We start from the raw sequence: 27537 nt of genomic DNA on the forward strand, positions 1-27537 counted from the left end.
TTTAACGATAGGTGCAATGTAACAAAAACATATGTATGGTTTATAGTATTAGTACATATTGACGTCACGGTAGGGAATATGGGCAGGTAGCGTGGCCGAGCGGTCTAAGGCGCTGGATTAAGGCTCCAGTCTCTTCGGGGGCGTGGGTTCGAATCCCACCGCTGCCAATACTGTTTTGTCTATATTCAATATCCGCAATGTAGTTACAGAATTTCTTCGTACCCATAATGTGTGTAATGAGAACTGACTTTTGAATCTGCGTAAATAAACAAAGAAACGATACAGGCACAGCCGAGGCGCTGTGCATCATGGGCCTGGGCTCCTCCCCACGTGTCTGTGTGGGGCATCGTCAACATGGTATAGATACCAGTACACTTCAACTGTGTTAGCCTGAGTTAGACGTCAGGCTACGGTTTCTGCACGCAGCGTGTTTCTGGACTGTCTTCACACCAGATGTCATAGCTACAACTGTATAGTAAAGTGTGCAGGTGAGAGTTAACATGATGTTGGTGCTGTTGTGGAGAAAATACCGGTTAAATGAGGCCTGGTGACTGACTGGCTAACATTGCTAATTCAAGGCTAAGTTGCTTGTGTAGCTTACTGTTAGCTAGCTTCGTTGCTCACACGATTGTAGCGTGAAAGGGAATTTTCCAGCCTGTCGTCATTTTCTTCATTTCCTTTACACATTTATAAAACGAGTGTAAAAGAGAGACATTTTAAGTCACAGTACAGCGCACGCCTCTGGTAAGTTGCTGTAGAGTTTAATGCTAGCTAGCTGTGGAAGCTAATGTGGTCAGAAACAAGTGCTTTTTGTCAGATAAGTCACACGAATACGTTTTATAGCTGCCCCATACCGCTGTGTGACGTCTCCTACATTTAACATGCTAATTACATCTTATTAGACTAAGGTGGAGACCTCATACGTATTACATTGTGTTACATCATGTGCGTTATATCTGTCTCAGTGGTGGCACCACAAGTATGACCATTGTCTTCCTATCTACTGATTCGGACTCAATCAAACTTAACTCCTCGAGACTGATACCTTGAAACATCCCAACTAAATGTTGGACTTGATGTAACCTTGTTGTATTTAACCACACTGTTGTGGCTCCAAAATATATTGTCACCTGCTTTCTTTGTTACCAGAAACTTGTCAACATTGATGGGACTGATGTCTGCACAATGATTCATCACAATGTGATGTTTGTCTCCTTCCAGGTTGGGTCTTTTGGATCTGCTGCTGCTCCCTCTCTGTTTCATCTCCTCCCCCTCTTCTCACACTGCTCACATCAATATGGCCAGCGGGGATGATGATGACCCCATTATAGAAGAGGTATTTATATAGACTAAAGTTGGTAATACATTATAATGATCTAATACTCAATGAAGATGTCTTGAATATGAGTTTGAGATGACGATGCTTCCTATGACACTGTGGATAGTTTGTAAGCAGAAAAGCTCACTTAATGCATCAATACAGATTGTATAGCCTTCGTGTTTCCTTATTTATTCTATTATACCACTCTTTTATTATACTCTTGACCTCAGAAGCCTGCACAAAAATTACTAACCACTCATACTGTAACTGTGCATGTATAAATCGCAGATACAATCTTGAATCTTGAACAAATCAACAGTTAGTGGTCATTACCAGCAATTACATTTACTCTTGATAAAAGGACAGATTATGTCTTTTAAAGGGGACATATTATACCCTATTTCCCCCATTAAAATAGTTCCCTGGTGTCCTAATGAACATGTCAGTGACATGCCTTGGTCAAAATACCATAAGGATGAAGCATCATAGCAGTTCAATAACCCTGCTAAACCCGCCCCTTTCAGAACGCTCGGTTTTCGTGCATGGTCCCTTTACATGCAAATGAGACACAGGCAAACACACACCCACTTCTTCCAGGGGGTTTCTGATTTGTCCTCTTTACAGCGCTTTACAGCTCTATTCGTCTCCCCCTCCCTCCACTAGTTCTCTGACAATATCAACATGGCAGCGTGCGCAGAAAACAGCGAGAGTGCCGTCACAGGAAGAGACGTTTTACATAAGGATCGAGCCGAACAGTGCCGAACTGTTAATCAGTTAGAAACACTTAGGAACAGCACCACTGATCGCCAGCGGCGCGCGGCGAGCTGCATAAGCTGGCGCTGTATGTTACTGTATCAGACCGGTGACTATGCTCCGGAGACCTCGCCACCGCGGCACCGCTGATCGCCAGCGTGAGCTGCCTAAACGGCCGCTGTATGCAACTGATCGCCAGCTCCGGTGCAGACGGCGAGCTGCATAAACTGTCGCTCGCTGCTGTATATGTGATTGTATCAGACTGAGTCTGTGCTCCGGTCATGGAGGACGTACTGAACAAATATTTTTAATTAGGACGTGTCAGAATGGTCAGTTATGAGCTCTATGTGACCTTTTCTTAACAACGTGTGTGTGTTTGTACGTCGGTGAAATACGTCCCTTGACTAAATACGGCGACTGCTGGCCGCAGTCTAGTGCGAACACACGAACACACGTTTGCTGACTTTATCCGGCACATTAGCTTCATATATCAAATCCTCTGTGGAAGTTTGTGTAAAACACTGTGCTCCACTGTGCAGCCACGAACAGCACACTTGTCCCTCCGCATTGACATAATACCGCTCTTCCTCCCTCGCCTGCACTCTCGCATTTTATAGGGACAAGGAGGAGCTAAGGTGGAGCTCTCGAAGTAAACTTACTGGTGGGGCGGTAACATTCGCGGTGAAATGCGCATGCTGCCGTCATAAGCGCAGGGAATTCAACATCGAGTGTTTTATCGCCTATACTTACACTAAGGGGAACCACGAAAACATGACGGAGTATTCTTTTTCCACACTTTGGCGACTGTTAGGGCCTCCATAGTCCCAAATATAAGTATTAAAATGGTTAAAAAGTTGATTTTGCCTAATATGTCCCCTTTAAAGGTGCAACGTGTAGAATTCTCATCAGGCTTTGACACAGTAGTAGGAAACGACGTTTAAACTGCAGTACTGTTGCTTGAAATCATACGGCAGCTGCGTCTTTCTTCAGACTACACGGCAACCACCAGAGCCATGCTCGATTTAATTTGTATCACGATTAACATATACAGCAGGTACAAAACATACAGAACCAAAGCACAATCCGTCTCGCTGTTTACTGTTTGTTTGTCTGTGATGTAAAGGTGAACAGGAAACTGATTCAATACATACTAGCTTATAGATGGACTCTTAGTTGGACTACAGCCATAGCTGGATTACAATGTGCATGTAAATATACTGCATGACATGAAGGAGCAACATTGTTGAAATTCAATATGTGATTAGTTTTTCAATTAAAAACATAGTGGTCCAACATGGCAGCCTATGTAAAAACCCGCTCCATTCTGTGGTAATGGAAACAACAATTTATACATTCAGGTGGTTGTACACTTAAAAATGTATATACATATTTTATCTTTCATATCTGCTCAATGTAAATAGTTACACCTAAATATTACACACTGGACCTTGAAACAGGAAATTAAACTTTATTTTGCTTTGTCTTAGAATAAATAAGCATTGTACAGGTTATTGATAGGCTTGGTTGCAGTAGTATGTGCAAGTGGTCCTTTTGGGACAGAAAATGGTCAACATTATTTAATTGTTTGAAGTCGCATAAAAAAAAACAAATTTAATACTTTTAGCTTAGGTAGATAAATCCACCACTTCCTCTCATCAGTGTGTGTAGTCTGTATAATAACTGTGATCTCTGCTTTCATTTCGTTTAGATTGATGTGTACCTTGCCAAAAGCCTTGCAGATAAGCTGTATCTTTTCCAGGTAAGTCTTTGGTTTCAGTGTCTTCAGTTGTTCTCAAACTTTTCACACCAACTTCTTGAGAAAATTTTGAGCTCTCGAAGTAACACCATAATCACTAACGTTGAAATACAGTGGTGTAAATAGTTCGAGCAAAACAGCAAAACCCTAACGAGTGTAAATAGTTCGAGCAATAAGATAATTTGCTCTCTCATCATCCTCCTCTTCCTCACACTGGTATAGTGAAATTAGATTAAGATGGAGAGAGAGATAATGTGACTCTACTTATTATTATTATTATTATTATTATTATTATTATTGTTATTATTAGTATTATTATTGTTATTGTTATTGATAACAAAATAATTGATTTATTATTATTTGTTTTATTTTCTACGCACTCCGGTCGAAATTGCTCAGCTCCACTCCATGATCACATACTCTGGTATACACAATGGAACAGTATTTCTGATTTTCCTCCAAATACCACCAGAGGAAGCTCACATACCGCCGGTGGTACATATACCACAGTTTGAGAACCATGGGTCTATATCATTCCTGATTTGATGTTGACTCTTTTGATCTGCACTGTGGTTGATAAATGTTCGGGTGTTAAGTGTTGTGAATTATTATATATATTATATTAAACACTGTCATTGTTTTTCTGACACAGTATCCTGTCCGACCTTCAACCATGACCTATGATGATGTCAACCACTTGACAGCGAGAATCAAACCCAAGCAGCAAAAGGTACAAAAGACTTTTCTCTGTCCATGAGTATGAAATACGATAACAAGTATCTTTATTCAGACTGTCTTTTTTTTTTTTTGCAATAATCACTGTCCAGGTGGAGTTGGAAATGGGCGTCAACACAATGAGTCCAAACTACTGTCGCAGTAAGGGAGAACAAATAGCTCTGAATGTGGATGGCACAGGTTTTGATGAAACCAACACCTTTTCAACGTACGTCTAGCTAAGCTTCTTACTCCTCACTTAATCACTTTTTGACTTTATTTGAATGAAAATACAAGTACTTGTGATTTACATATTTCACACATACTATATGATACTATTTTATATTATTTATATATATATATATATATATATATATATATTAGGGATGCACCAATCCGATATTTGTATCGGGTATCGGTCCCGATATTGAAGAAAATTCGAGGGGTATCGGTGACAATGGGCCAATCCAATCAGTCTAATTCTATGCTGCGTGCTGTGAGTGACGTCGTATGCAAGTAACACGCCGTGCGGACGCCCATGTTGTTTTCAAAATGAAGCGAGCAAAATTATCAATTATCTGGAACTTCTTCATACAACCTCAGCCAGCAAACTCGACGGCTACTTGCAAAACCTGCACAGTAAATGTCCCGAGGTGCAGTCATCGTTGTGGATGGGCAACCACTGTCGGTTGTCGGGGACAAGGGATTCAGGCTGCTAATTAGCCACCTGGAGCCACGGTACGACATTATAAGCCGAAAATAATTATTTTTCCTAGACAACTCTACCTGAACTGCATGGTAAAGTGTACAATTGCATATTAGAGAAGATAAATGTTTCACTACAGATATCTGGAGCTCTGACGTTTCCCCTGTGTCACTTTTTAAGTTTAACAGCACACTGACTGGATGAGAGTTACGTGCCACACAGTGCAATGTTAAACGCAACAAACTTCACCACCAGTGATGCGATGCAGCTACCCTAATGGAAATGTTTGACAAGTTCCTTTGAGCAAAGTCCATGTGATTCTGAGGGACAATGGCAGCAACATGGGAAAGGCGATGGAGAACATGAGAATCCGTAGTTTAGGCTGCGTTGCACATACAATGCATCTCGTTGTGAATGAGGGACTTCTATCCAGAATTTATTGGTTTAATTCAGCTGCTTTTGTGTTGGATGTTAAAATCATTTTTGTACTAAACTAAACCATTAACAAAGAACTGACTTGTTTATTTTGAATGTCTATCAGGCTTGTGAAGCTATTGGTTTATTTAAGATTGCTATACTGGTGCACATTTATTAAATAAATAAATAAATAAATAAATAAGTAATTCAGTGCATTTCTATCTGTTTATATGTTTTTAAAAAACAGGAAAGAAATGTTTAAGTCAAGTCTGATGTTGCTTTGCACAAAAGAATGATCCCAGTCTTTTCCAAACAATGAAACATAACGTTTGTTACCAAAATTCTGCAGTGTTTTTTGTACCGGTATCGGATCGGGATCGGCCGATTCTAAACCTCCAAATATCTGTACCGAAGGTGAAAAAAGTGGATCGGTGCATCCCTAATTCATATGATATAATAATATTAATTGAATATGATGCTATTGCCCATAGCTACTCATCTTAACGTAAACACAGTTTAAAAGTTGGAAACTCTTGTTTGTTCAGATCTAACACTCAATGTCATCATTAATGAACAAAAAGTCTAAGACAAATTTACTTTTTATCTTTTGTTCTGCAGGAAAATGATGGACAAGCAAACTTTCTCTTCCATCCAAGCCACTACCAACACCTCCAGATATGCTGCTGCCGTGTTTCGCAAAGGTCTGATCTAATAACCTCAAGTTCTGTTTTACCACTGTGGTTTGCTTGGACTATCTTCAGTTCTGCTGCTTGTAAATACTCAAAAAAGCTCAAGGGCCTCTCGTGTGTTCACAAAGTCCATGTGAAACCTTATCCATGTTACTGTCTTATCTTTTATTGATGTGCTCCACATTTTTACTGTGTGTTTAGGATGAAAATACCCACCACATGGCGACATAACACATGAATACGGATCCACAACCCACTACATTATGTGATTAATAACAAAGATTTTTTCTTTTTATTATTATCATTGTTTATGTCGATAGGTGAGCTTCACATCACACCACTGACAGGAATCCTTCAGATGAGACCCAGCTTCTCTTACCTGGACAAAGCGGACAACAAAACCAGGGAGAGGGAGGCAGCCAATGAAGGTGTGTGGTTTGTTCTACATAATTAAATAAATGAGAGGGGTTAGTGGAGATAATTTATTTATTCTTGTCTCTCTTGACTTAACAAAGAAATCAAAAAACATGACTCAATGTAAAGTCAATATATCAGAATCTAAGTATCAGAATCTTTTTCAGTTTTTGCTTTTGGACAAATTCAGACACAAATACACACTGTTTTCTGTTTTGTCTAAATAAATCAATCAAGTAATCAGGACAATAATTTATAGTTGTGATTCTAATCTCATATAACAGAGGTCAGTCATCACTCATTCTGTGTTTTGGCACCATTGTCTCTTTTGAAAAAAAATCTTTGTTATTACACATACAGCTGACAAGCTTTAGAAAGTAGCTTAAACCCCTGTGTTACCTTTTATAGCCTCTTATGATGACTGTGAAATGACCACAGTCTTGTGTTCGTAGGTGGAGACTCCTCTCAGGATGAAGCTGAGGAAGAGGCCAAGGCCATCACGGTGAGAACTATTGCCCACACATTTAGATACACGATCGCTGTGTGTGTCCATGGAATTCTATCATTTACAAGTTTCCTGCATGTTTTTGGCTCCAGGTGAGGTTTTCACGTCCTGAGTCAGAGCAGGCCCGACAGAGAAGGATCCAGTCCTATGAGTTCCTCCAGAAGAAGCAGGCAGAGGAACCCTGGGTTCACCTGCGCTACCATGGGGTCAAGGTAGGGAGATGACTTCATGATACCACATTTTTTCTAACATAGTTTTCTAACCTTCTATGTACTATGCCTTAACTGTCAGCTTATACTGAGTGCCAGTCTGGTGACTTAAACCAAAATATATGCACTTTGCGATCTTGTTACGGTACAAGAGACTTATTTTAGTGCTGCATGTGTTGTCGTCCAACAGTGTGCTGCATTGCCACCTCTCACCGGGGCCGGCTCTACGCAGGGGCAAGAGGGGGCAGAGCCCCCTTAAATAAATGTCTTGCCCCCTCAAATCGAAATTTTGGAATTTGAGAAAGCACATTTTAATATACTCACACAATTAATATACATTACAAGTTGACAAAATAATCCGCAATAGCGGAAAAACCCGCAGAAAAGGGACACACGATACGTCCCTCTCTCATCTCTCTGTCCCTCCGCTGTGCTTGTATTCACAGGCTGCGCAGCACACACACACACACACACGCACGCACACACCCCACAGTATGCAAATGAGCCAAGACGTAGCCTGACAGTTTGTGCCACGGAGTGGGTTAGACTTTGAAGGAGCAGCGTTACAAGCACAGAGATGAGTGCCCATGTCCGCTGCATGTGACAAAACTGAAGACAAGTGAACTGTGTCTGACGGACCCCTACGTAAAGCCCCGCCCCAGGCTGTAGTTCTGTTCTGTTTTTTTTTATAAATCACAACGGGTTTTTTTTTGTTTTTTGTTTTAACAAAGCCAGCTTACTTATTTTCTGCTCCAGCTTCCAGCAGCTCACAAAGAGAAAGTTAATGCTGTGTAATGCATCCGTTTTTCAGAGCTTTTAAAACGTGTAGTGCTGCTCCTGCATGTAGTAGTAGCAATGATGCTACTGCTAGTACATCAGAGACAGCAGCTAGCAATACTGCACCTTTATCATCAGCAATCACTGCTTCTCCTGCACCAGCTCCCTCCATCCTCCCAACAAGTGCTCGCCCAAAGCAGCCTGCTCAGCTACCCAATGACTAAAATGGCAATGCACCATCTCAGCCAATACTGGGTAGCTACCCAAAGTGTGCATTTGGTACAACATTGAGATCATTTAATCCTGCCTGGTACCGCACACGACCATGGCTAGAGTATTCTGTGGTGCGAGATGCCTGCTTCTGTTTCCCCTGTCGCAAATATGGCAGTGCTGTTAATGAGAGGGATGTTGTTTTTACCTTAACTGGTTTTAACAACTGGAAAACAGCACTTGAACGAGACAAGGGGCTACAGAGGCATGTGTCCAGCCACAACCATGTGCATGCTTCAACTGTGTGGACTCAGCACAAAAGCAGAGAGGCTACAGGGGGAACTGTTGACTCCCTGTTAGTTGGTAAAACACAACTTGAAAAAAAACCATTACTATATCAAGAGTGTGGGCAGTGCTCTTAAGTTTGTCTGTGTAAATGAGTTGGGGCTCCGTGGGACTGCAGAAACTTTGAGGCATGATGCAGCTGATGACAAAATTGCTTCAGGTCTCTTCCTAAAGCTAATGGAGTACACCTTAGAGAAGGATTAGAAGCTAGCAAGCATTGCTAAGGGTATCCCAAAGAATGCAAAATATACATCTAAGGATATCCAAAATGAAATTATAGAAACACTGGCAGACATGGTGCTTGGAGAGATCAGGAAAAAATATGAAAATGCAGATTCTGCGGGGTTCTGCCTCAAAAGTGATGGGACCAGAGACAGGTGCAATGTGGAAAATTTGTCTGTGATGATTCGCTTTGTCAGCAATTCAATGCCAGAGGAGCATCATATTGGGTTGCTTGACTTGCATCAACTTGATGCAGAGTACATCACCTCTGAGATACTGACACACCTTTCTGATGCTGGCTACAGTGCTGACAACATACTTAGTCAGTGTTATGATGGGGCTTCTGTGATGAGTGGGGTAAGAGGTGGTGTACAAGCTCTGCTCCAAAAGAAGCTTGCTAGATATGTCCCATATATCCACTGCTATAACCACCAACTGCACCTAGTAGTTGTGCATGCCATGCAGAGTGAACCATGTGCAAAAAGATTTTTTGACCTCTCTAGTTCACTCTACAAGTTTTTTCAGCACCACCATGTGTCCAAGAAATATGATGCACCTAATCTTAAAAGGCTGCTTGAAATCCGATGGACAAGCCACTATGAGGTGACAAGGTGCATTGTTGAAAATCAAGACCATATTCTCAGTATCCTATCTGAGATGACAGAGGATGATGCTGCTGCAGTTGACCTATGCACTGAGGCATCAGGCCTGCAATGTCAAATTAAGAGGCATCACTTCTTTGAGACTGGAAAGTTTCTAGTGCGGGTGCTTGGTGTCTTGAAACCAGCAAATGCAATTCTACAGGCTCAGTCTGTGGATATGTGCAGTGCTTCTGAGGTTGTAGGTGCAGCACTGGAGTCCCTAAAAAACATTCGGGAAGATGATTATTGACACAGAGTTATCTCAGGTGGCGACTGGAGATGATTCACATCCTCCAAAGAGAAGGAGAACAATGAGCAAACACCTTAGTCAAAGTGTTGTGCTCTCAACTGTGGGCCATACAGACTCTGATGATCCTACCCTTAATCCCCATCAGTCTCTGAAAAGATCTCTGCTCAACATCCTTGACAGGGCCATTTCAGAAATGGAAAATAGATTTTCACAGAGAAATGTTGACCTGATGAAAGCCATATCTAGTCTTGCACCCAAATCTAGTGCATTTCTAGATTCAATCCAGTTGCACCCTCTGGCTGTGCTGGCTGGCACAGTGGCAGACAATGCAAGTCTGAAAAATGAAATCCTTGTGGCAAAACAGATGTTGCTCAAGAAATGTCCAAAAGAAACAGACCTGTCCACTGTGTGTAAACACCTGCAGGAATACAGGGAAGCCTTTCCTGAGTTGCATAAATTGTATGCAACAGCCCTGGTAATTGGTGTGTCTTCAGCGGCATGTGAGAGTTCCTTCTCCACATTGTCACGGGTGGTAACCCCCTATCGTCGCACCATGTTACACAAGAGAAAGAGGAATCTGGTGATTTTGGCCCATGAGAAGTCCATAACAAATAACTTAGACATGGATGAATTTGTGAGAGTTTTTGCAAAGGGAAACCGGAGACTGCTGTTGTTGAGTTGAGTGGAGTGGAGAGAAATGAGAGGAGTGGAGAGCTTTTTTTGAGCTGTTAAGTTGCCAAAAAAAAAAAAAGTTCTGCTGTATATCTGTTGTGTTTTATAAATTAGTTTGAGAAGATGTTTTATTATTATTCATAAGACTACCTTTCAGTTTTGTAAATATTGACTATAGTGTGTGAAGCCCTATTTTAGTTTAAAATTTGAGAATTAGGCCATCCAGTTAAGATAAATGTTATGTTGTTGGTTGATAAAATCTGGATGAAGGATGTTTTATTTTATTTTATTTTATTTTATTTTATTCATTTATTTTATTTTTATTTTTCAGTTCCCCCCCTGAGGGATTGCCACCTTATTGTGGTCAGGGGGTTTGCGTGCCTCAGTGACCTTAAGAGCTATACCAACAGGAGCTTAGTCTTCAGGTGGGACACCCAAGTTGGACAGGTCTGAAGGTAGAGGCCTGACAAAGTGCAATCCACTTCTCCAGGTTGGGGTTGGACACATAGACCCTTTTCAATTAAGAAAGCATCGTTACTATAAGCACAGAAAAAAAAGTGCTGGAGCATGATGTGTACACATGATGCCCCCTTCACATTTCTGACTGCCCCCTCATATTTGCCTGCCTAGAACCTCTCACCATGTCGTCAGATGATCTTGTCATGAGGCGTGTTTCAAATAAGTTTTGTATTTTGTAATTTTCAGGATGGTCGCTCAGAGCATGAACGACAGTATCTTTTCTGTCAGTCGGTGGACGCTTCTGAGAACTCTGAACTGGTCAAAACTCCAAAGTGAGTAGAATACATTTCAGCAACATCAGGAGCATATCTTTTGGATTTTGGTATCACACAAAAGCCACACATTCCCTGTCCCAACAGTAAAATGTTGAAATTCCTGATGGTTTCATTCTTATCTTACCACCTCATTTCTGCAGGGAGTACCTGGCCATGCTGATGCCCCCTCTGGCAGAGGAAAAAGTGTATGTATCCCTCATAGATTCTGAGGAAAGATCATTGTTTGTAAATTGGTTCACTGCTCAGGATATGAGTCATTAACATCATCTTCTTCTTCTTGTGTTTCACAGTGTGAAGCCCGTTGGTCCCAGTAATGTGCTTTCCATGGCTCAGCTCCGTACTCTGCCATTGGGTGAACAAGTCAAGACTCTGATGAAGAATGGTAGGTTAACATGTAGCAGATCAGTGTCAATATTGGCTCATGTTTCTCATGCTGTTCTGGTTTGGACCAGATGAGGGAGGCAGATCATTAATAATGATACCGGACCAATGTTAAATAGCCCTTTCTTCGCTACAGGGTTACAGAATGCATTTGCAGAATTGTAGAGTTCTGTTCTGTATAGTTTTCAGTATACAGGCTTGTAGTGACCTTCTTCCAACACCTTCTCTCATTTCCAGTCAAGGTGATGCCATTCGCTAATCTCATGGGTCTCCTTGCCTCTGGCACAGACTCGACTTCAGTGCTGCGCTGCATCCAGCAGGTGGCACTGCTGGTTCAGGGAAACTGGGTTGTAAAGAGGTGAGTCCTTGCAGCAATTTTAAACAGAATCCAGTGTACTTGTCCATTGTGTCCAGTGCACACTAATTCAGGACAAAATGAACCATAAAGCCTTACACTGATTTAATTCAATTTAATTTTAAATTTCACATAGTTTAATTTAGGAGAGTGTTGTAATGAGAAATGAGTTCTGTTATAATTGAATATCTTTCCACACTAAACATTGTCCTGGCAGCTGAGTGATCTTTCTGTATTATGTTTTTTTTTTTGTCCTCAGTGATGTTTTGTATCCTAAAAACACCTGCAGTCCTCACAGCGGCGTCCCTGCTGAAGTGCTGTGCCGTGGAAGGGACTTTGTGGTAAGCTGCTGTCACTTATTCTTTTAAGTGAATAAATGGATAAATAAATTAATCTCAAACACAAATTGACAGTAAAAAGGTTGGCTCATTCTGTGTGCTTCTGGCTGACTTCTTTGTTCCTTTGCAGCTGTGGAGGTTCACTCTGGAGCGTTCGGTTATGAGAAAGGAGATTACGTCCATCATCAAAGTAAGGATCAACATGAACTCAATGAAGAGTGAGAGTACCACTTGCATTTCAGGTGTTTTAGGACAGATGTCAGAAATATACAAATTCTGCGTCTCATTTGATGTAGTTATTCATATAAATGAGTCATAATTTATCCTTTTAAAATATCATGTTTATATACGAAAGTGGATTTGGTCATTTTGCAGTTGTCTTCTTCTGTTTTAGATGATTTTTATTTTCACAGGAAAGGTGCAGGTACACAGATTTACAGAACGGTTGAAGTAAAATTGTTTTCGACAGTTAATAAACAGGCTCCACCTTCAAGTTGCTTAGAGCCACCATAGGGTCTTTCATTGTTTATTAGATGTTGAGCAGCTTAATTATAGCTTTCCGTCTCCCCTGAGGCAGCAGGTGTTTCACTTCATTCAGGTAAACAGCACTGATACGCTCTTCCCTCTTTCCTCTGCAGCTTCCTCCAGAGGATGTGAAGGAGTTCCTGGAGCATGTGTCTACACCTCGGATCAACCGGGGCTGGGAGTTCCTGTTGTCTACTGATGTAGAATTCATTAAGAAACACCAAGACATTGCCCACAGGCAGCACATGCTGTGGCTCGGCATCCAGAGCAAGTAGGTTACACTCAGAGAAGCAGGAGGGAAATGGAAGCTTTGTGATCTCACCGGGGCATCATTGTTAAACATGGAAGTGTAATCAAATGTTTTTCTTTGAGGGTAGTTGTTTGTCAACATGATTTTGTACCAATCTTTTGTCTCTCTTTTTTTTAAAGGTTGGAAAAGGTTTTTAACTTCGTTAAAGAAGACTTTATGCCAAAGGATTCCCCTCAGCCTGGTGTGTACTAACTTGTTTCTATTGCCGCTAACTCATAATAATCAGTTAAATATTCGGCAGGCCTTTATTTTACTCGAGCTCTGATGTCTGTTTTCCAGAGCTCATTCATGTCAGTGGAGAGCAGCGTCTGAAGATGGCCCAGGAGCGAGCGCAAGAGAAGCAACCATCCCTACAGAAGGACCTGGATGTCAGAAGGGCAGGAAACGGCAGCCATGTCAAACAGGACGCGTCCGGTAACAAAGATGTCGAGCCTATGGACACATCGTCCCCTTCCTTACCCAACGGTTCTGTAAATGGATACACCAGTGCCACCTCCCCTGGAGTTGATCACACTAACGGCAACATGCCGTCCCCAGAGCTCCAGGAGTTTGTGACTAAGACTTTCAGAAAGCATTTTGTACTGACGCTCAATGAGTTGAAGAGGCTTTTTAACCTCCATCTGGCTTCCATGCCAGCAGGATGGAGTGTCTTCCACTCCGTCTCGGACCACATGCTACAGGACGCCGTACTTCTCTGCCACTGCAAACAGATAATGGTGCCTGTGAGTATGAAGGCAGGAAAAAAAAAAGGATACACTCTGAGCCTTTTAGATGTCTTTATCCTCTATCTTGTTTTCCTATCAAGTTATCCCCAGCAGATGAGGTGAAGGTGAAGGCATAGTGTTACATTACATAGTCTGAGAATTTGAGGGAAAAACAAAGGAGATTGCTGCATTGGTCCACAAAATATCTGTAGAACTCGGTTCAAGAATAAAAATCTGTTCTCCTTGGAGTCCATCAAAAATAAGTGGCAGTCCAAAGGAAAACATCCAAAGCACTCATTATAAAAATATGGAAATAAATTATTAATACATGCAATTACTTTGAACTTAAAAACCAGCGTGGCTCTGATGTGGTGCCGTTCATCACCTCCTTTGTCATAGATTAGATGCGACATGGGAGTAAAGGGGTTTTCTCAGTGTCGGTTCAAATGGAGATATCGGTTTTCAGAATAACGACATTAACGGTTGTACTACTTTGGAGCACTTTGCTGCATGGAAAGGAGCTCAGGCACTGAAGCAAGGCTTCTCGGGTTCCACTCAAGTTGCTATGGGCATCTGATACTTGTGTGAGTGTTTAAGCAGCAGCAGCAGCCTGACTGGATTTGGAGTGAGATGACTGTTTGCAGGCTTATTACAGTTGGATGTGGTCTATTGTCAGCTGTGTTTTTTCTTGTTGTAGAAGTTCCTTGTAGGTTCCAGGGAGTTGGCGTCACACCCTTTTTTGTTTGTTTATTTTAATTAGGGACAAACCAGACTCTTGCCAGCACAACCCCCCTGTCCTGGCTTTAGGTCTTATCCCCTCTGTATCCTTGAGGGGAGAGGATTTCAGCCTCCATGGGGGACAGAGTGGCTGGCCGCCATCTTTATTGTGCAACAGATTATTAGGATCAAAGCAAAGCTCATTACTGCTGAAGGAGGGGGTTAATCTGGGAGGTTGTTTGCAAATGCATGCAGATCTGGAGTCGGGGGAATCGTCTGCGTCACCCTAAACTGTGTCGTCTGAATGTGCAGCGGTTCATAGATCAGTTCTGAGTGGGTGGCTTGTGTGTGAAGTATGTTTTGCCATCTGAGAGAAATTATATATTGCTATAGTTCCTGAAACTGTTGCATAAATATGTGTTTGTTGTAAACACATTTAGGCCAGTTCAGACACAACCTCAGAATCATTACACGCATGTTGCTTTGCTTTGCTTTTGTACAGAGGGGATGTGGTTATACACACTGCAAGTTGATGACCTGAAAAATTGTTGCGCAGCATTGATCTTGCACAAGTGATCTGAAGCTACAGTGCAAGAATGTGGTGGGAGGGACAGACACTGGTCAGATATAGAAGTTAGAGAAGCTGACCTCACTATTCTTTATTATCATCACAGATCAGCAGCTGTACAGTCCCCAAACCATGTTCTCAGTGGTTCCTCTGCCATCATGGGTGGAGTGTTTTTTGCATTAATGATAACAACCTTTTACATTTGTTTCTTTCTGTTTTTCCCTTTTAGTTTCCTGCTCAGAGCACAGCGGCCTCTGATGAACAGAAGGTGTTTGGTTTGTGGGAAACTGGGGAGGACTATGACAAAGTAAGCTTCCCCCTTAGCGTCACTTGTGTCATAACATCCTCTCTTTCTTACCGCACAGGCAGACATTTGAAGCCATGCATGGTGGCACATTTCAGTTTGTTAGAGCTGCATGGAAAGTGTGTGTGGTGTGTGTTTTTTTTTTTTCAATGTTGTGACATTTCAATTTAGAAGAACCGATTGACACCTTGTGACCTTTAAGTCCTCATGATGGTAAAATCAACATTTTGGTGCATGTTTTTGCATTTTAGAAGTTTTTTTGTACTTTGAGGGATACACAATATTGGACTTTATGCAGATATCCGATTTGCAGCTATATATTGGGAGTCCTTGGGCCGATAACAGATACAATACATGTGTATATGTGTATACATGTTTTTCCCTATTCGCCTATTTACAGAGGTCATTTAGTGTGCTCTGTAGTGAAATTAACACATTTTGCCTACTAATGTCGCAGCAGATGTAGATATACATTTTTTGTCATTGAGCTCAATAAATTAACGTAAAAAATAAATTGTTGTAGAGGGCGCCAGCATCGGAGTCAAGGATGTAGCAGCCTATTTATTAGTCTCTTAATGTGTTTGCCGATATCTGATAATACATTTTAAAGCCAATATCTGCCGATAATATCGTGCATCGCTATGCAATACATTAAGTAGAGCGGCAACTAGCGATTATTTTCATAATCGACTAATCTGTCGATTTCTTTCATGATTAATCAAGTAATTGTTTGGTCCATAAAGTTTCAGAAGGCGTTAAAAAATATTGCTCAGTGTTTGTCAAAGTGGGAAATGATGATGTTCTCAAATGTCCTGCTGTGACATTAATTCGCTGCTGTTGGCCAATCAATATCTGTGAGCTACTCGCACTGGGAGAGCCATGTCATGAGGAAAAAAAAGGCCTAACATTTCTTTTTAAGTGAATCCATTTGTGTGTTTCCTCGTGTAGCACCGTCGGCTGCTGTACGACCTGTTCACAAAGAACTACCGCATCAGGAGGAACATGATTCAAGCCAAACTGACACAGGAGTTTGGAGACGCACCCAAAGCAGACGTCGACCGGCTACTAAAGGTGAGACTGGCGACAATTGCACAACACGAATGTTCTTTTCCTTTATCTTGTCTCCTCTCGGACTGATGTAACCTGTCCTCTGTTGTTCCAGGACTGCTGCATCAGCCACGCAGGAATGTGGTACCTCAAGGGAACAATACAGTCTTGACATTGAGATGCTTCCCCCCCCACCATGCAGTCACCGTCAGACAAATCCTCTCCCGGGTGTCCAGTGGGAGGGCAGTCAAGAGAGACGAGAGCCAATCATAGCTCGCCCTGCTCCAAGGGCGGAGCGACTGACAGGGAAGACAAAATTGTCTTCCCACCCGCTCTGCTCAGAACATGAAGCTTTGCTCATTTCATCTGAAGCATTTCTGACTTAAATGGGAGCACGCTGAAGGAAGCGCGGCTGAAAGAAATGCTGGAGAACCTGAGGGAGAAACTATGAATATTTAAAAAAAGAAAAAAAAATGAAGAAAAAGCTAGATAAATATACAGTCTATTAGTAGGTATTTGGCTTTTGAACTCATGTGTGAATATTTTTGAATTTCAAGTTTTATCAGGTCAAGGGGGTGTTTACTATGGAAGCAATCATGGTTCAGAGTGCTGTCATTTAATTTTAATTATTATACTTTGCCAGAACAGACATGTACTTAAATCATCAAAGTAGTTAATGGTTAAGACATTTTCACTCCTTTTACGTTAAATCTTTGTCACCCTCAAGACAAACGAGAAAGTGAAGCTGTGAGGTTGGATAAGTGTGATGTGCTGTTTGAATGCGAGTCCACAAACCGGAAAACGTTCCTCATGTCTTTATTCAACTGAAATTACTTGATGCATTATCCACATCAAATGTGGCTTGTCCCACGTTTCTGTATTATTAATTTAAATAAGTTGGAGAGAAAGGGACGAGGAGTTGTTGGTGTGGAGGCTTATTTTTCTTTGAATGTGCAGAGTTTCAGATGGTTTTCCTTTTTGTGAGAGAAACTTGAGTGTCTGATTTTGATCATACAATTTGAAATAAAGTTATGTTATGAATCCTCTGAGAATCGGTGCACAGTACAAACTAAAAAAAAAAGTAGGAATGGTTGTCATAGTACTGTTGTCTGGGTGATGGGGGCAGGTGTTATGGATACACGGGTGTATCACCATGTGCTTCTATCTGGAGCCTCCATCGAAAGTGCCTCTGCCTCAAGGCGTTCAGGACAAACTCCCACACATTGATTATGATAAATTACATAAAAATGATGTTTTCTGTTTTAGTGAAAAAATGTCAAGACTTAAAAATATGAGTGAAGGCTAAATAAAGGTATTTCTGCATCAGCAAAGAGGACTAATTATTTCCCCCCATTGGTTTGTTACTTTGCTCAATAAATGTAATATCACATTATGTGGATCGTTTGTTTTCTTGTTTTATAACCTTCAGTGGTGAGATTTTAAACGTGAAACAAGGCCAACGCCATCACATTAAAACTAGATTATTCATGGCGCTGTCTGGATTGCTGTATAAAGATTTGGTCCTGCTAATTTTCAGCACAATTTCACACACAAATGACACTACGATTGTGTTTTCTACTAGATATCTTGACACATTTATGCAATTGAATTATTTTTCTGTGTTAAATTTCAGCTTTGTGGTTCGTGTAGTGCAGTGGTTACCAACACGGTGCCCGAGAGCAGCCAATGAGGTACCTGCATAGTTTTAATGGCTGACGAAGAGTTTACCTGACTGTGTGTGTGTGAAAGACTGACAGAGAGACAAATTGTGCATGTTTTGTTTTCATAGGATAACTGCGCGCATGTAATGTAATGTATGAAATCACTTGCATGTGTCCGTATGATCACTCAGTAAAATATCGTTGATATCGTTTATAAAAAAAAAACTGATTATCAGTAGGAGTAAGCACTGGAATTAAAGGAATACTTCACTGATTTGCATTTAGCATTGTATTACTAGAATAGGGGTAGTACTTTTGAAAATTTGTGCTTCCCAACCTCAGAATGAAGATATTTCTAACAGATATCTCTAACCCTCAGGGGAAACTGAGGTTGGGAAGCACAATTTTTCTACAAAGCTAAATACAAATCGGTGAAGTATTCCTTTAAATTTTGTTTTAATTCTCTGGGATGTTTTACATTTCCTATGATTCACCAGAGAATAAAACTAATCTCTTTATTATTCACATGCTGATGTGTGTTCTTATCATATGAAGAAAAAACAATTAGTTTGCGTCTGGATTTAACAGGGACACAGAAATGGACGACTCAGCAAAAACTCCACACAAGGCTGCTGTCTCATCTTGCTTCATGTTTTATGGCTCAGAGCAATAACAGTAACTATGAGGTCCAACCATGAAACAGGTAAAAACACATTGTCCACACATACAAACATCCAATGATTCAGGTAGTCGCACGTCACACTTTGCGTTACGAGAGAAACGCGACGCGTAAGGAGCGCGTCGACAGTATCTGTGCATTTCTAAAGTGCATCTCAAACAACGGGACGTCTACAAATAAATGTGCGCAGTGTTTAAGCCCAAAACGGGACACAGAAACACACGGCAGCAAAAATACCACATCTGCTGCAGAAGACACGTTTCTATTAGTCCAGAATATATCAGGCCACTACATTATCAAGTACATACAGTCATTTACTTTCATATATGACATTCACTCAGTCCTCTAACCTAACTTTACAGTAATCAAGTATAATTTCAGGAAGGAAGTCGTTACAGTTACAGGAAGATTCTTATATTATCCAGCACCTTAAATCACCTTAAATCTGACTCCTTCACTAACACAACATCAGAGATTATATCATCTTTGCATTGACTGTCTTTACAGGTTTCACCAATACATCTGATTCTTTTCTTTCTTTTTTCATACAGATGCAAAAAAGACAAATAAATTAAAAAGTTCACATTAGACAAACACATCAGAGCAACTTCAACTGTAGCACTTCATCTTCCTCATTTCCTAAAAATGTGTCCTGGAAAGACGTAAAGATTCACCGTCTAATTACAGGGGAAAATGTAAAATAAGAAGCTGTGAAAGTTCTAACTCATTGTCATCAGTTTAGAGCTAAAATGGTAAATTGATAGTACTTTTTCTCAATAAATCATCTGCCTCATTCTCCCCCTGAAATCCCAAAATGATGATCCATTTTCTGGCTGGAAATATGGAGAATCTGTCACAAAAACAGCACACTACCTGCAGCATGTACTTAAAAAAAAAAAATGAAATTTAGAATTCAAAAATACAGCTGAACTCTAAATATTTAGGTTTTCTTCTTATATTGTGATGTCTTTATGTTATATTGTGTATCGTCTAATGCCCCGAAGAAAATTCCATGTGTGTTTATTACTGAGTCTCTGTAATTAGCATCTAAAGTCTGCGTCTTTTTCAGGAACATTTCGGTGAATTTACATTTACATTAAAAGGAAAATGCAGTGTTACAGATGGAGGTTATTCCCCAGAAATGATTTCCTCAGGAGCTTGTTTGGAAATAGGCCTGCGCAAAGTGAGGTAGAGTGATTGCACAGTAGTGGCGGCGGCGGTGGCGTTAGGCACTGGTGTTTCCGTGCAAAAGAGCCACATCTGAGACGTGTGCTGGTGGTATTTGTTCTGGTTTCCTGCATCACTCTTATGTCTTATATCATTTCTGGGCAAGTGAAGACCTGACCTGCTGAACAAGTCTTTCCAAAGAGTCCCTCTGTAACTGGAAGACAATAATCATTCTTGCAGCAGGTCAGCTGAGGGGGCCCCTCTGTTTTCTATCAGGTCCTTTTTGGTTTTCTGGATACGGGAGAAAATCTCCCTAAAAAGTTCCTTGTACTCTGGCTGGTGAAAGTCCTCATCAAAGTCCTCCAACTGTGTCAGAGCAGAACGTGTACCGGTGAGGGACGGAGTCTGGACCACTTCATGTCCGTCCTGCAGGCCCAGTTGGCAGCGGCGCAGTAGCTCGTCGTACTTCACCTGCAAGGCACTGTACTGGGCGTCGACTTCATTGAGCAGCGAGATGCCGCGATACTTGACCACCTCTGCGCGGCGCACGCACGAGCACTCGTGGTCGTAGATCCTGTCAGGAGAGTCAGACACCTGGGCCGCCTTCATCTGCTTCTCGCTGCCCCAGCGCTTCAGTGCCGAGGGCTTTTTGGGTGCGGCCGCTTCCCCTTCACTCTCCTCATCTGGGTGGAGGAGGAACAGCGAGTGTGGGAGCAGGTTGTGGCTGGAGGATTTCGTGGAGGACTGGGATTTCCAGAGATGACGGAGTTCTTCAGCCTCGCACTCCAGCTCGAGCACTCTGGCCTGAAGAGGAGAGGACAATGATTTAGAAAAGCTAAGATGGGTCAGAGGTCATTTACACCAAAGAATCCACCATTTATGCTCATGGGACGCTCTCAATGACCAACTATTTTCCTCCAGTATTTGTTTATCTTTATGTAATTATGTCGACAAATTAATTTCCAACAATCTTTTTAATAATAATCATCACAAACTTGCTTCCCTATTCCCTATATGGGTATATCCAATGTATTTATTATTAGACCTTACATTGGGTGGTGGTCTAATAAACTGTACAAGAACAAGAGAGAGATATCCGCCAGACATACCCGACATCTGTCCATCCCCGACAGCTGTTGCTCCAGGGTCGCGTTCTCCCTGGCGAGCAGCTCAGCCTCTCGCTCTGCCTCCTCCCGACGAGCACGCTCACTGGCAAACTGGGTCTGAAGAGAGTGCAGGGATTTCCGCAGCGAGGCCTGCTCCTCCTCATGCCACGACGCGTCGCGGGACTTGAGGTCGTCCGAGGGCTCGTCGGGATCGTAGTCGTACCTGGACAGAAACACGGGCCGCTGTAAACCACGTGCTGTTGTTCATCCATACTCTTTTGAGACTTTTGAAGATATAGATGTAGTAATGTTCACTTCTTATTTAGACTGTTCATTATAGAGTTTAAACATTTAACATTTAAATACAAACAAATGCCTGTTACATTCACATTATTGTCATATGACTTCACACTCTCTCTCTGTGTGGCAGCGTTTAGATCTCGTGTCACCCGGCGACATTCCCGTGCAGCACACAGTCAAGACAGACAGAGGCAACAACAACAACAACAACACCGTGCTAGTAAAGCGAGGTAAGAATATGACTAACAACCATGAAAAGTTTCAGAATGTAATTCTCCTGCTTGAAAAACCTAGTCACAATATCCTGGCAGAAACTGGCCTCAATTTGTTAATTAAATGATCTAGATTTGCCCTGAGCACTAAAATTGTACTGTACTTCATTTAGGTACCACAATGTAAGAATAAGGTGGACCAACAACTCACAGCTGAGCAACCGAAAAACGAAAGCACTGCACAGGTTATGTAACAGCAGACACTGACCAAGAAAATCCAGAGCTTATCAGTAGAAACACAGATTAGAAAGGAGCTGATGAATCAGTCATTCATTTTTTGAGATAATGACACTAGTTTATGCCCCCTCCTCCCCCTCCTCCTCCTCCCCCTCCTCCTCCTCCTCCTCTACACCTCAGACTTTGACCTATTTCCTTCCAACCTCATCCAGTGCACTGTGCTCCGAGGTCAACGTCATGTATGTATTAGAGACATTTCCTTTCATCTGACCTGGATGTTTTGATGGGACACATCCCATAACAGGATTACACAGCAGAAAGACTAAACTGAACCTTAGGGTTCAGGCAAAGTTGGACTGACCCAACAGCACGAAACCCTGACACTGTGACGGCCAGCGAGTTTAAGATTAGCACAGAAGGACTCAGTGAGGGATTTGCTGCTTCCCCTTTTAAACAGCAACAGAGAGTTTTAGATCACTGACCACACAGTGTTTATTTTTACCAGGTTGAGGAACACTTTCTCAAAGCTTGCCACTAACCATTCAAATAGTAAGATCAATAGGATATTAAAAGTGTGTTCATGCCTATAAACAGTTTGTTTTTTATGACCACAAACCAAAAATATCCAGATTAACAGCAGTAAATGTTTGTCATATTTCTTTAACCAAACAGACAATTAAAGGTTTTGTTAATGTATATTTTTCCAATGACCCAGGGCTGAACAATTAATCCAAATTTGATCAAAATCGCAATATGTCAAAGCTAAAATGTGTGTCAGTTTACCACTTTACATTAAATATTGTCCTGACCTATAAATGTCATATTCTACAGACTGAAGGAAACATCCGTCTCACAGATCTGCACAAATATCACACAGAAATCATTTTAAACACGTTAAATGAGAATAATTATGTAAAAATGACTATTCCCTCTCATATCACAATTGAAATTTTCAGTCAAAATAATCACAATTAGATAGTTTATATAAAATCGTTCAGCCCTACAGTGCACTGGCAAGAATCTGGCAATACGATACGATCTAGATACACTAACAGTGTGATATACTGCAAAATATTGGGATACTATTAGCAGGGCGATAAACTGCCATTTCCTCCTGTTTTGAGAAAAACTATCTTAGTAAAAAATAACTTTTTGTCTTGTGAGGCAAGTGGAAGGAGGAGGTGAGAGTGAAACGGCCAAAAACCTGCTGCCAACTAGAGGTCGGAGGCTAAAATACAACAGAGAATCACCATCAGCAACACTGCTGTCAAGAACACAGTATAACACCTTAAAATACTGCAATGTTTTACTTTAAGAGTAAGAATTGTGTACATTTTTGTATGTGTTTTCTGATCAGTGTGTTGAACTCACACTACAAGCCTGTTAGAAATCTGCTGAACCCTGATTATGTGCAAAAATATGCACAACACTGCACACCCTGTCTGTGTTACATATTTACATATGTGTGTGCATATTTCTAGGTGTATACGTCTGTGTTTATATTCTAGTGTGTAATATTTCACACGCGAGCAAAGTTACATTTTTATTTTGTTGTGCCACACTTGGACTTCGTGCAGTCTTTTATATAAAGACAGTTAAATTGTCTTCAACATATTTAACTGTCTGTGTCACTAAAAATCCAAGTTGATGTCATCAAATTGCTTCTATAATATGAAAGATAGTGAGACGTTTCTCGATACTTGCTTAATAATCCTCCTAAAATGTGAGAAATATCACTTCAGCCCTATCGCCTCACCTGAGTGTGTTTTGCAGTTCTTTCAGACAGGACACACTCTGACTGCCGCGAGCCGAGCGCCTCTCCCTGTGCGGAGGCTGAGGACGCAGCTTCAGCTCCTCCACCTGATGCTGCAGCTCCTCCACCTGCGTCTGCAGCACCTCCGCCGTCTCAGTCAGCCTGCACAGAGGGCACAGAGAGCGTCACTTATGACACTTATGGTGGGTTTTGCAGAGCAGTTTGTAGCACGTCACGTCGTCGTCTCACCCCTGGATCTTCTGCTGAGCCACCTTGTTGTCCAGGAGCAGTTTGTGGTTGCTGTGCTCCAGCTCTCTGGACGACACGTCCAGCTGCTCGTACACCTTAGCATGCTGATCATTGACCTGCCTGAGGAGGTCCACCTGCTTCATCAGGTACTGCAGGACGTACAACATTATTAATATTAGAAGAAGTAAGATTGCTTTTATAATACACTAAAATATCATGAAACTCCATTTAGATCAAGTCATCGCAAAACATGAGTACAATAAAAGGATATTTCTTTAAGGAGGAAAATGAATGAGAAATATGAGTAAATAAATAACTACTACTACTGTGGTAAAACTTAATAGTAGAGTTTAACTATCCTCTTTCTTCGGATTCCACTGAAAAGCTCAATAAAACGTTTTAACCACAAAGCACGAAATTTTCGGCACGTTATATAAGAAAATAAATAACAAACTGGTTTAACAATTGAAAACTGCTCGACAGTGATGACGAGGCAACTAAACCCAACTATTTATTATAGTTTATAATAAATATAACTATTATCTTTATGTCTTTCAATCGTTTTATTACTTACTAATATCTAAATGAGGAACATATTTTTGTGTTATCTTATCAGCTGCTGCAGCCAGAACACCATGAACCTTTAGTGATTTATATAATCTGCTGCCTGAGAACCAAAGGACCAACACAACACTGAGTGTCAGTGGATATAAACAGTCAGACGTGTGTGTGTGTGTGTGTGTGTGTGTGTGTGTGTCCACTGCACAGTAAATCACTCCTGCGTCTGGTAACGGGAAGACGATCACTTACTGCAACTCGGATCATGAGCTTCAATCAGATCAGTGACGTCAAAAGTTTAAAGAGATTAACTGTGTGTGTGTGTGTGTGTGTGTGTGTCTGCAGTGACATGAAGGACAAGATTTACTGCCACAAAACCCCAGACTGACCCTACTCAAGGAAATTAAAACAAACCCCCAATGCGGGAAATCTGTTAAAGTGTTAATTAAAGGTCCGCCATTGTCCTTTTGCAGTTTTTTTTTTAGGATCAAAGCCTCTGTTGTGGCAACTGTGTGAGACTGGTTCTCACTTTTAGGGTAAAGACTTGGAGAGAATGAGAAGTGTCAGGTTATCGCAGTTTGGGATTTAGTCGTGATGTGATGGTTCGGGGGTTGGATAAGCTGAGAGAACAATATTTGTTACACAGTTGCAGAATGATGTCTTTGAAATGACTCGGCACAGATGTGCGGTTAACAGCGTCATAGTTCGTAAATGAGTGTATCGGACTAATATCAGTATCTGTACACACTGAACCTTTGAATGTATCAAATATTATATTAACTCCGTATTAACTGCAGAGATACGTCTCTTCGTCCTCCTCCTGTACACAGGAGAACACTGGAAAGACGTTTGGAACTTCCTTTTCTGCTGCTCATGAATCATCAAAACACAGATCAGGCAGGAACTGGAACTGTCTTAAACTGAGGGAGACCTGATGCAATAAAAGCTTTTGATGGTTAATACTGAATAGAATGAGAAATGAATGACTTGTGTACAGAGTAGGGTAGTACGCAACGATTATTCCATTGATTTGTGATTTTTCAACTTCTTAAAATGTGAATATTTTCTGGTTTCTTTGCTCCATATAACAAAGAAATCAATAAAACATAATTCTGTATATTATGTTTATTATGTCTCTCTCTCTCACACAAAGACAGAGACAACAGCTCTGTTACCTCGATCTCCTGCAGCTGCTCCTGGTTGGTGGAGTGCATCTGCTGCAGCCCCTGCTCCAGCTCCCTGTTCCTCTCCAGAAGAGTCTTCCCGAGCTCGGCCGCCAGCTGCAGGTCTGCAGGACAGACACAAGTCAAATCTTCAGTGGGTTCCTCCGTCTCACTGGAGGAGACGCGGGGAGCATGCGGCACAAAAAGCTTTCTGAAGTCACGCTGTGGTACTGATGCTTTTGTGCCACCTTTACAAACTGAAAGGCCATCGCAGAGCCATTGGTAGAGGAGCTGAAAATAATCGCTCCAAGATAAATAGATAGATATCATCACAATGCAGAGACAGCACCTGCTAGAAGCTGCAGCTCTACAGCAGAAGCATTGGGTTTGTTTTAGTGGAAGGAAAATTCATATTTCATTAGTAAGGATGTAATGTTTAATTCACGTGTGAGTTCATATTTATCTGACTGCTTTTACTGATCGATGAAAAAAAGTAGCCACATAAACATAAATTAATTCAGGATGCATCGTGGAATTGTATCAAATTACTGACATGATAATAATAATCATACCTGAATCAAATCATAAGCTCAGTGAGGCATGATGCACACAGTCAGTGAGTGGAAAGGAAAGGAAGGGCGATGTTCTCAGTGTTAGATTCTATTTATATCTATATTTTACACATCTTGCTTTTTTTTAAACACCCTTTTAGACAAGAAAGAGAAATATTTATGTATCCATTTTTGTTGTGCCTATTAATTAGGCCTTTATTTGGTCCACCTCTAAAAGCCTGTTTAAAAAAAATAAAACAGTACTACTTCTACTAATTTATGGAAATAATGAACTGTTCTGTTAGTCAGCTTCAATGTAAAGGTATTTGATTCAGACAAAGCGTTGCAGTGTTTTCTCCCGTCACTTTGCCGCATATGTGAGTGTCCTGCTGCTGACATGTGTGCTTTTCTGCAGAGTCAAGGTCCTTCATTTGCGCCACATCAGCCTGAGTAAAACCAACCAAACAACCCTGATTTTACAATAATAACCTATTCATTTTCGGATTATCACACGGACTATGCTCTGTGCACCTGCAGCAGTGAGATCAGGCTGAGTTTGACACGTGTTAAACGTGTGTGTCTGTGTTCAGACTGTCATTTTTTGCACGTTCTATTATTTTATCTGACAGTGAAAATGCAAAATGAACGCGGTTCTTGTCGTTGACCTGTTCAAAGACAAAGACTGAGAGGAAACCGTACCATGTTCCAGGTCCTGCTTGTCGTACCACGGTTCCTCCTCCTTGATCTCAAATTCCTCCTCCACAATCATCATGTCTGTCAGCATCCTCGCGCGCCACTCACGTCGCGCAAACAAACACTTTTCACGCGTGTTTCAACATGACAAAGACACACGGACACAACAGTCCGCGTCTTCCTGCAGCTGAGTGAGAGAACGCCCGCAGCCCGGCACCGGTGTGTTATCATAAGCTGAAAGAAAGATCAACGCTCTGTTGCCACCAGGGGGCGTTTCCGGCTGTGGATTTCAAAATAAAAGTAGCGTTCGTGACCTGTGTCATGGTGGATTACTGGAACATAAAAGGACTTTTGGTGCCCTGGGCGAGATTGGGATTTGGTGCACCACACATATATACATATATATGTACGTAAATATATATATATAAAAAGTCAGTTTAGTATGGCGTCACAAATGGTACAAAAACGTCATAGTTAGTAGTATGTGGTTCGAAATCACTAAAAAAAGTCATAGTGTAGTATGTTGTCCAAAATACTATATACTATACTATTTTGGTATATACT

At 41.3% G+C, this 27537-nt stretch overlaps 2 protein-coding genes and 1 non-coding gene across 3 annotated transcripts; 2 read left to right on the plus strand and 1 right to left on the minus strand.

Annotated features, from left to right (window-relative positions):
- Window positions 1-85: 85 nt before the first annotated feature.
- trnal-aag (transfer RNA leucine (anticodon AAG)) lies at window positions 86-167 on the plus strand. Its single transcript has one exon. It is a non-coding gene; the product is annotated as a tRNA-Leu (tRNA).
- Window positions 168-327: 160 nt separating this feature from the next.
- Window positions 328-18037, plus strand: polr3e (polymerase (RNA) III (DNA directed) polypeptide E). Its single transcript, XM_058621593.1, has 21 exons — window positions 328-488; window positions 1222-1336; window positions 3783-3833; window positions 4483-4560; window positions 4658-4773; window positions 6286-6368; window positions 6677-6784; window positions 7223-7272; window positions 7368-7487; window positions 11307-11392; window positions 11536-11580; window positions 11686-11777; window positions 12014-12134; window positions 12391-12472; window positions 12600-12659; window positions 13108-13265; window positions 13424-13485; window positions 13584-14026; window positions 15523-15600; window positions 16546-16668; window positions 16760-18037. The coding sequence occupies exons 2-21, from the start codon at window positions 1298-1300 to the stop codon at window positions 16814-16816; spliced, it is 2052 nt and encodes a 683-aa protein (XP_058477576.1). The 5' UTR covers window positions 328-488; window positions 1222-1297; the 3' UTR covers window positions 16817-18037.
- A 905-nt stretch (window positions 18038-18942) lies between these two features.
- LOC131449084 (cerebellar degeneration-related protein 2-like) lies at window positions 18943-27191 on the minus strand. The gene is made up of 6 exons (XM_058622052.1): window positions 26980-27191; window positions 25742-25854; window positions 24009-24157; window positions 23763-23921; window positions 21261-21480; window positions 18943-20955 (listed from the first exon to the last, which is right to left on the minus strand). The coding sequence occupies exons 1-6, from the start codon at window positions 27062-27064 to the stop codon at window positions 20380-20382; spliced, it is 1302 nt and encodes a 433-aa protein (XP_058478035.1). The 5' UTR covers window positions 27065-27191; the 3' UTR covers window positions 18943-20379.
- Between the last annotated feature and the right edge of the window lie 346 nt (window positions 27192-27537).

This window comes from Solea solea, chromosome 21 (assembly GCF_958295425.1).
Source record: "Solea solea chromosome 21, fSolSol10.1, whole genome shotgun sequence".
Taxonomy (NCBI): Eukaryota; Metazoa; Chordata; class Actinopteri; order Pleuronectiformes; family Soleidae; genus Solea; species Solea solea.

Bases quoted from the DNA above. Each gene is read 5' to 3' on its own strand.
- polr3e (XM_058621593.1), top strand. From the start codon at position 1,298: ATGGCCAGCGGGGATGATGATGACCCCATTATAGAAGAG. The intron at 4,561-4,657 runs GTACAAAAGACT...ATCACTGTCCAG, and splicing joins TCAAACCCAAGCAGCAAAAG to GTGGAGTTGGAAATGGGCGT. The intron at 6,785-7,222 runs GTGTGTGGTTTG...TTGTGTTCGTAG, and splicing joins GAGGGAGGCAGCCAATGAAG to GTGGAGACTCCTCTCAGGAT.
- LOC131449084 (XM_058622052.1), bottom strand. From the start codon at position 27,064: ATGCTGACAGACATGATGATTGTGGAGGAGGAATTTGAGATCAAGGAG. The intron at 25,855-26,979 runs GTACGGTTTCCT...TCTGTCCTGCAG, and splicing joins CAAGCAGGACCTGGAACATG to ACCTGCAGCTGGCGGCCGAG. The intron at 24,158-25,741 runs GTAACAGAGCTG...TACGTCCTGCAG, and splicing joins AGCAGCTGCAGGAGATCGAG to TACCTGATGAAGCAGGTGGA.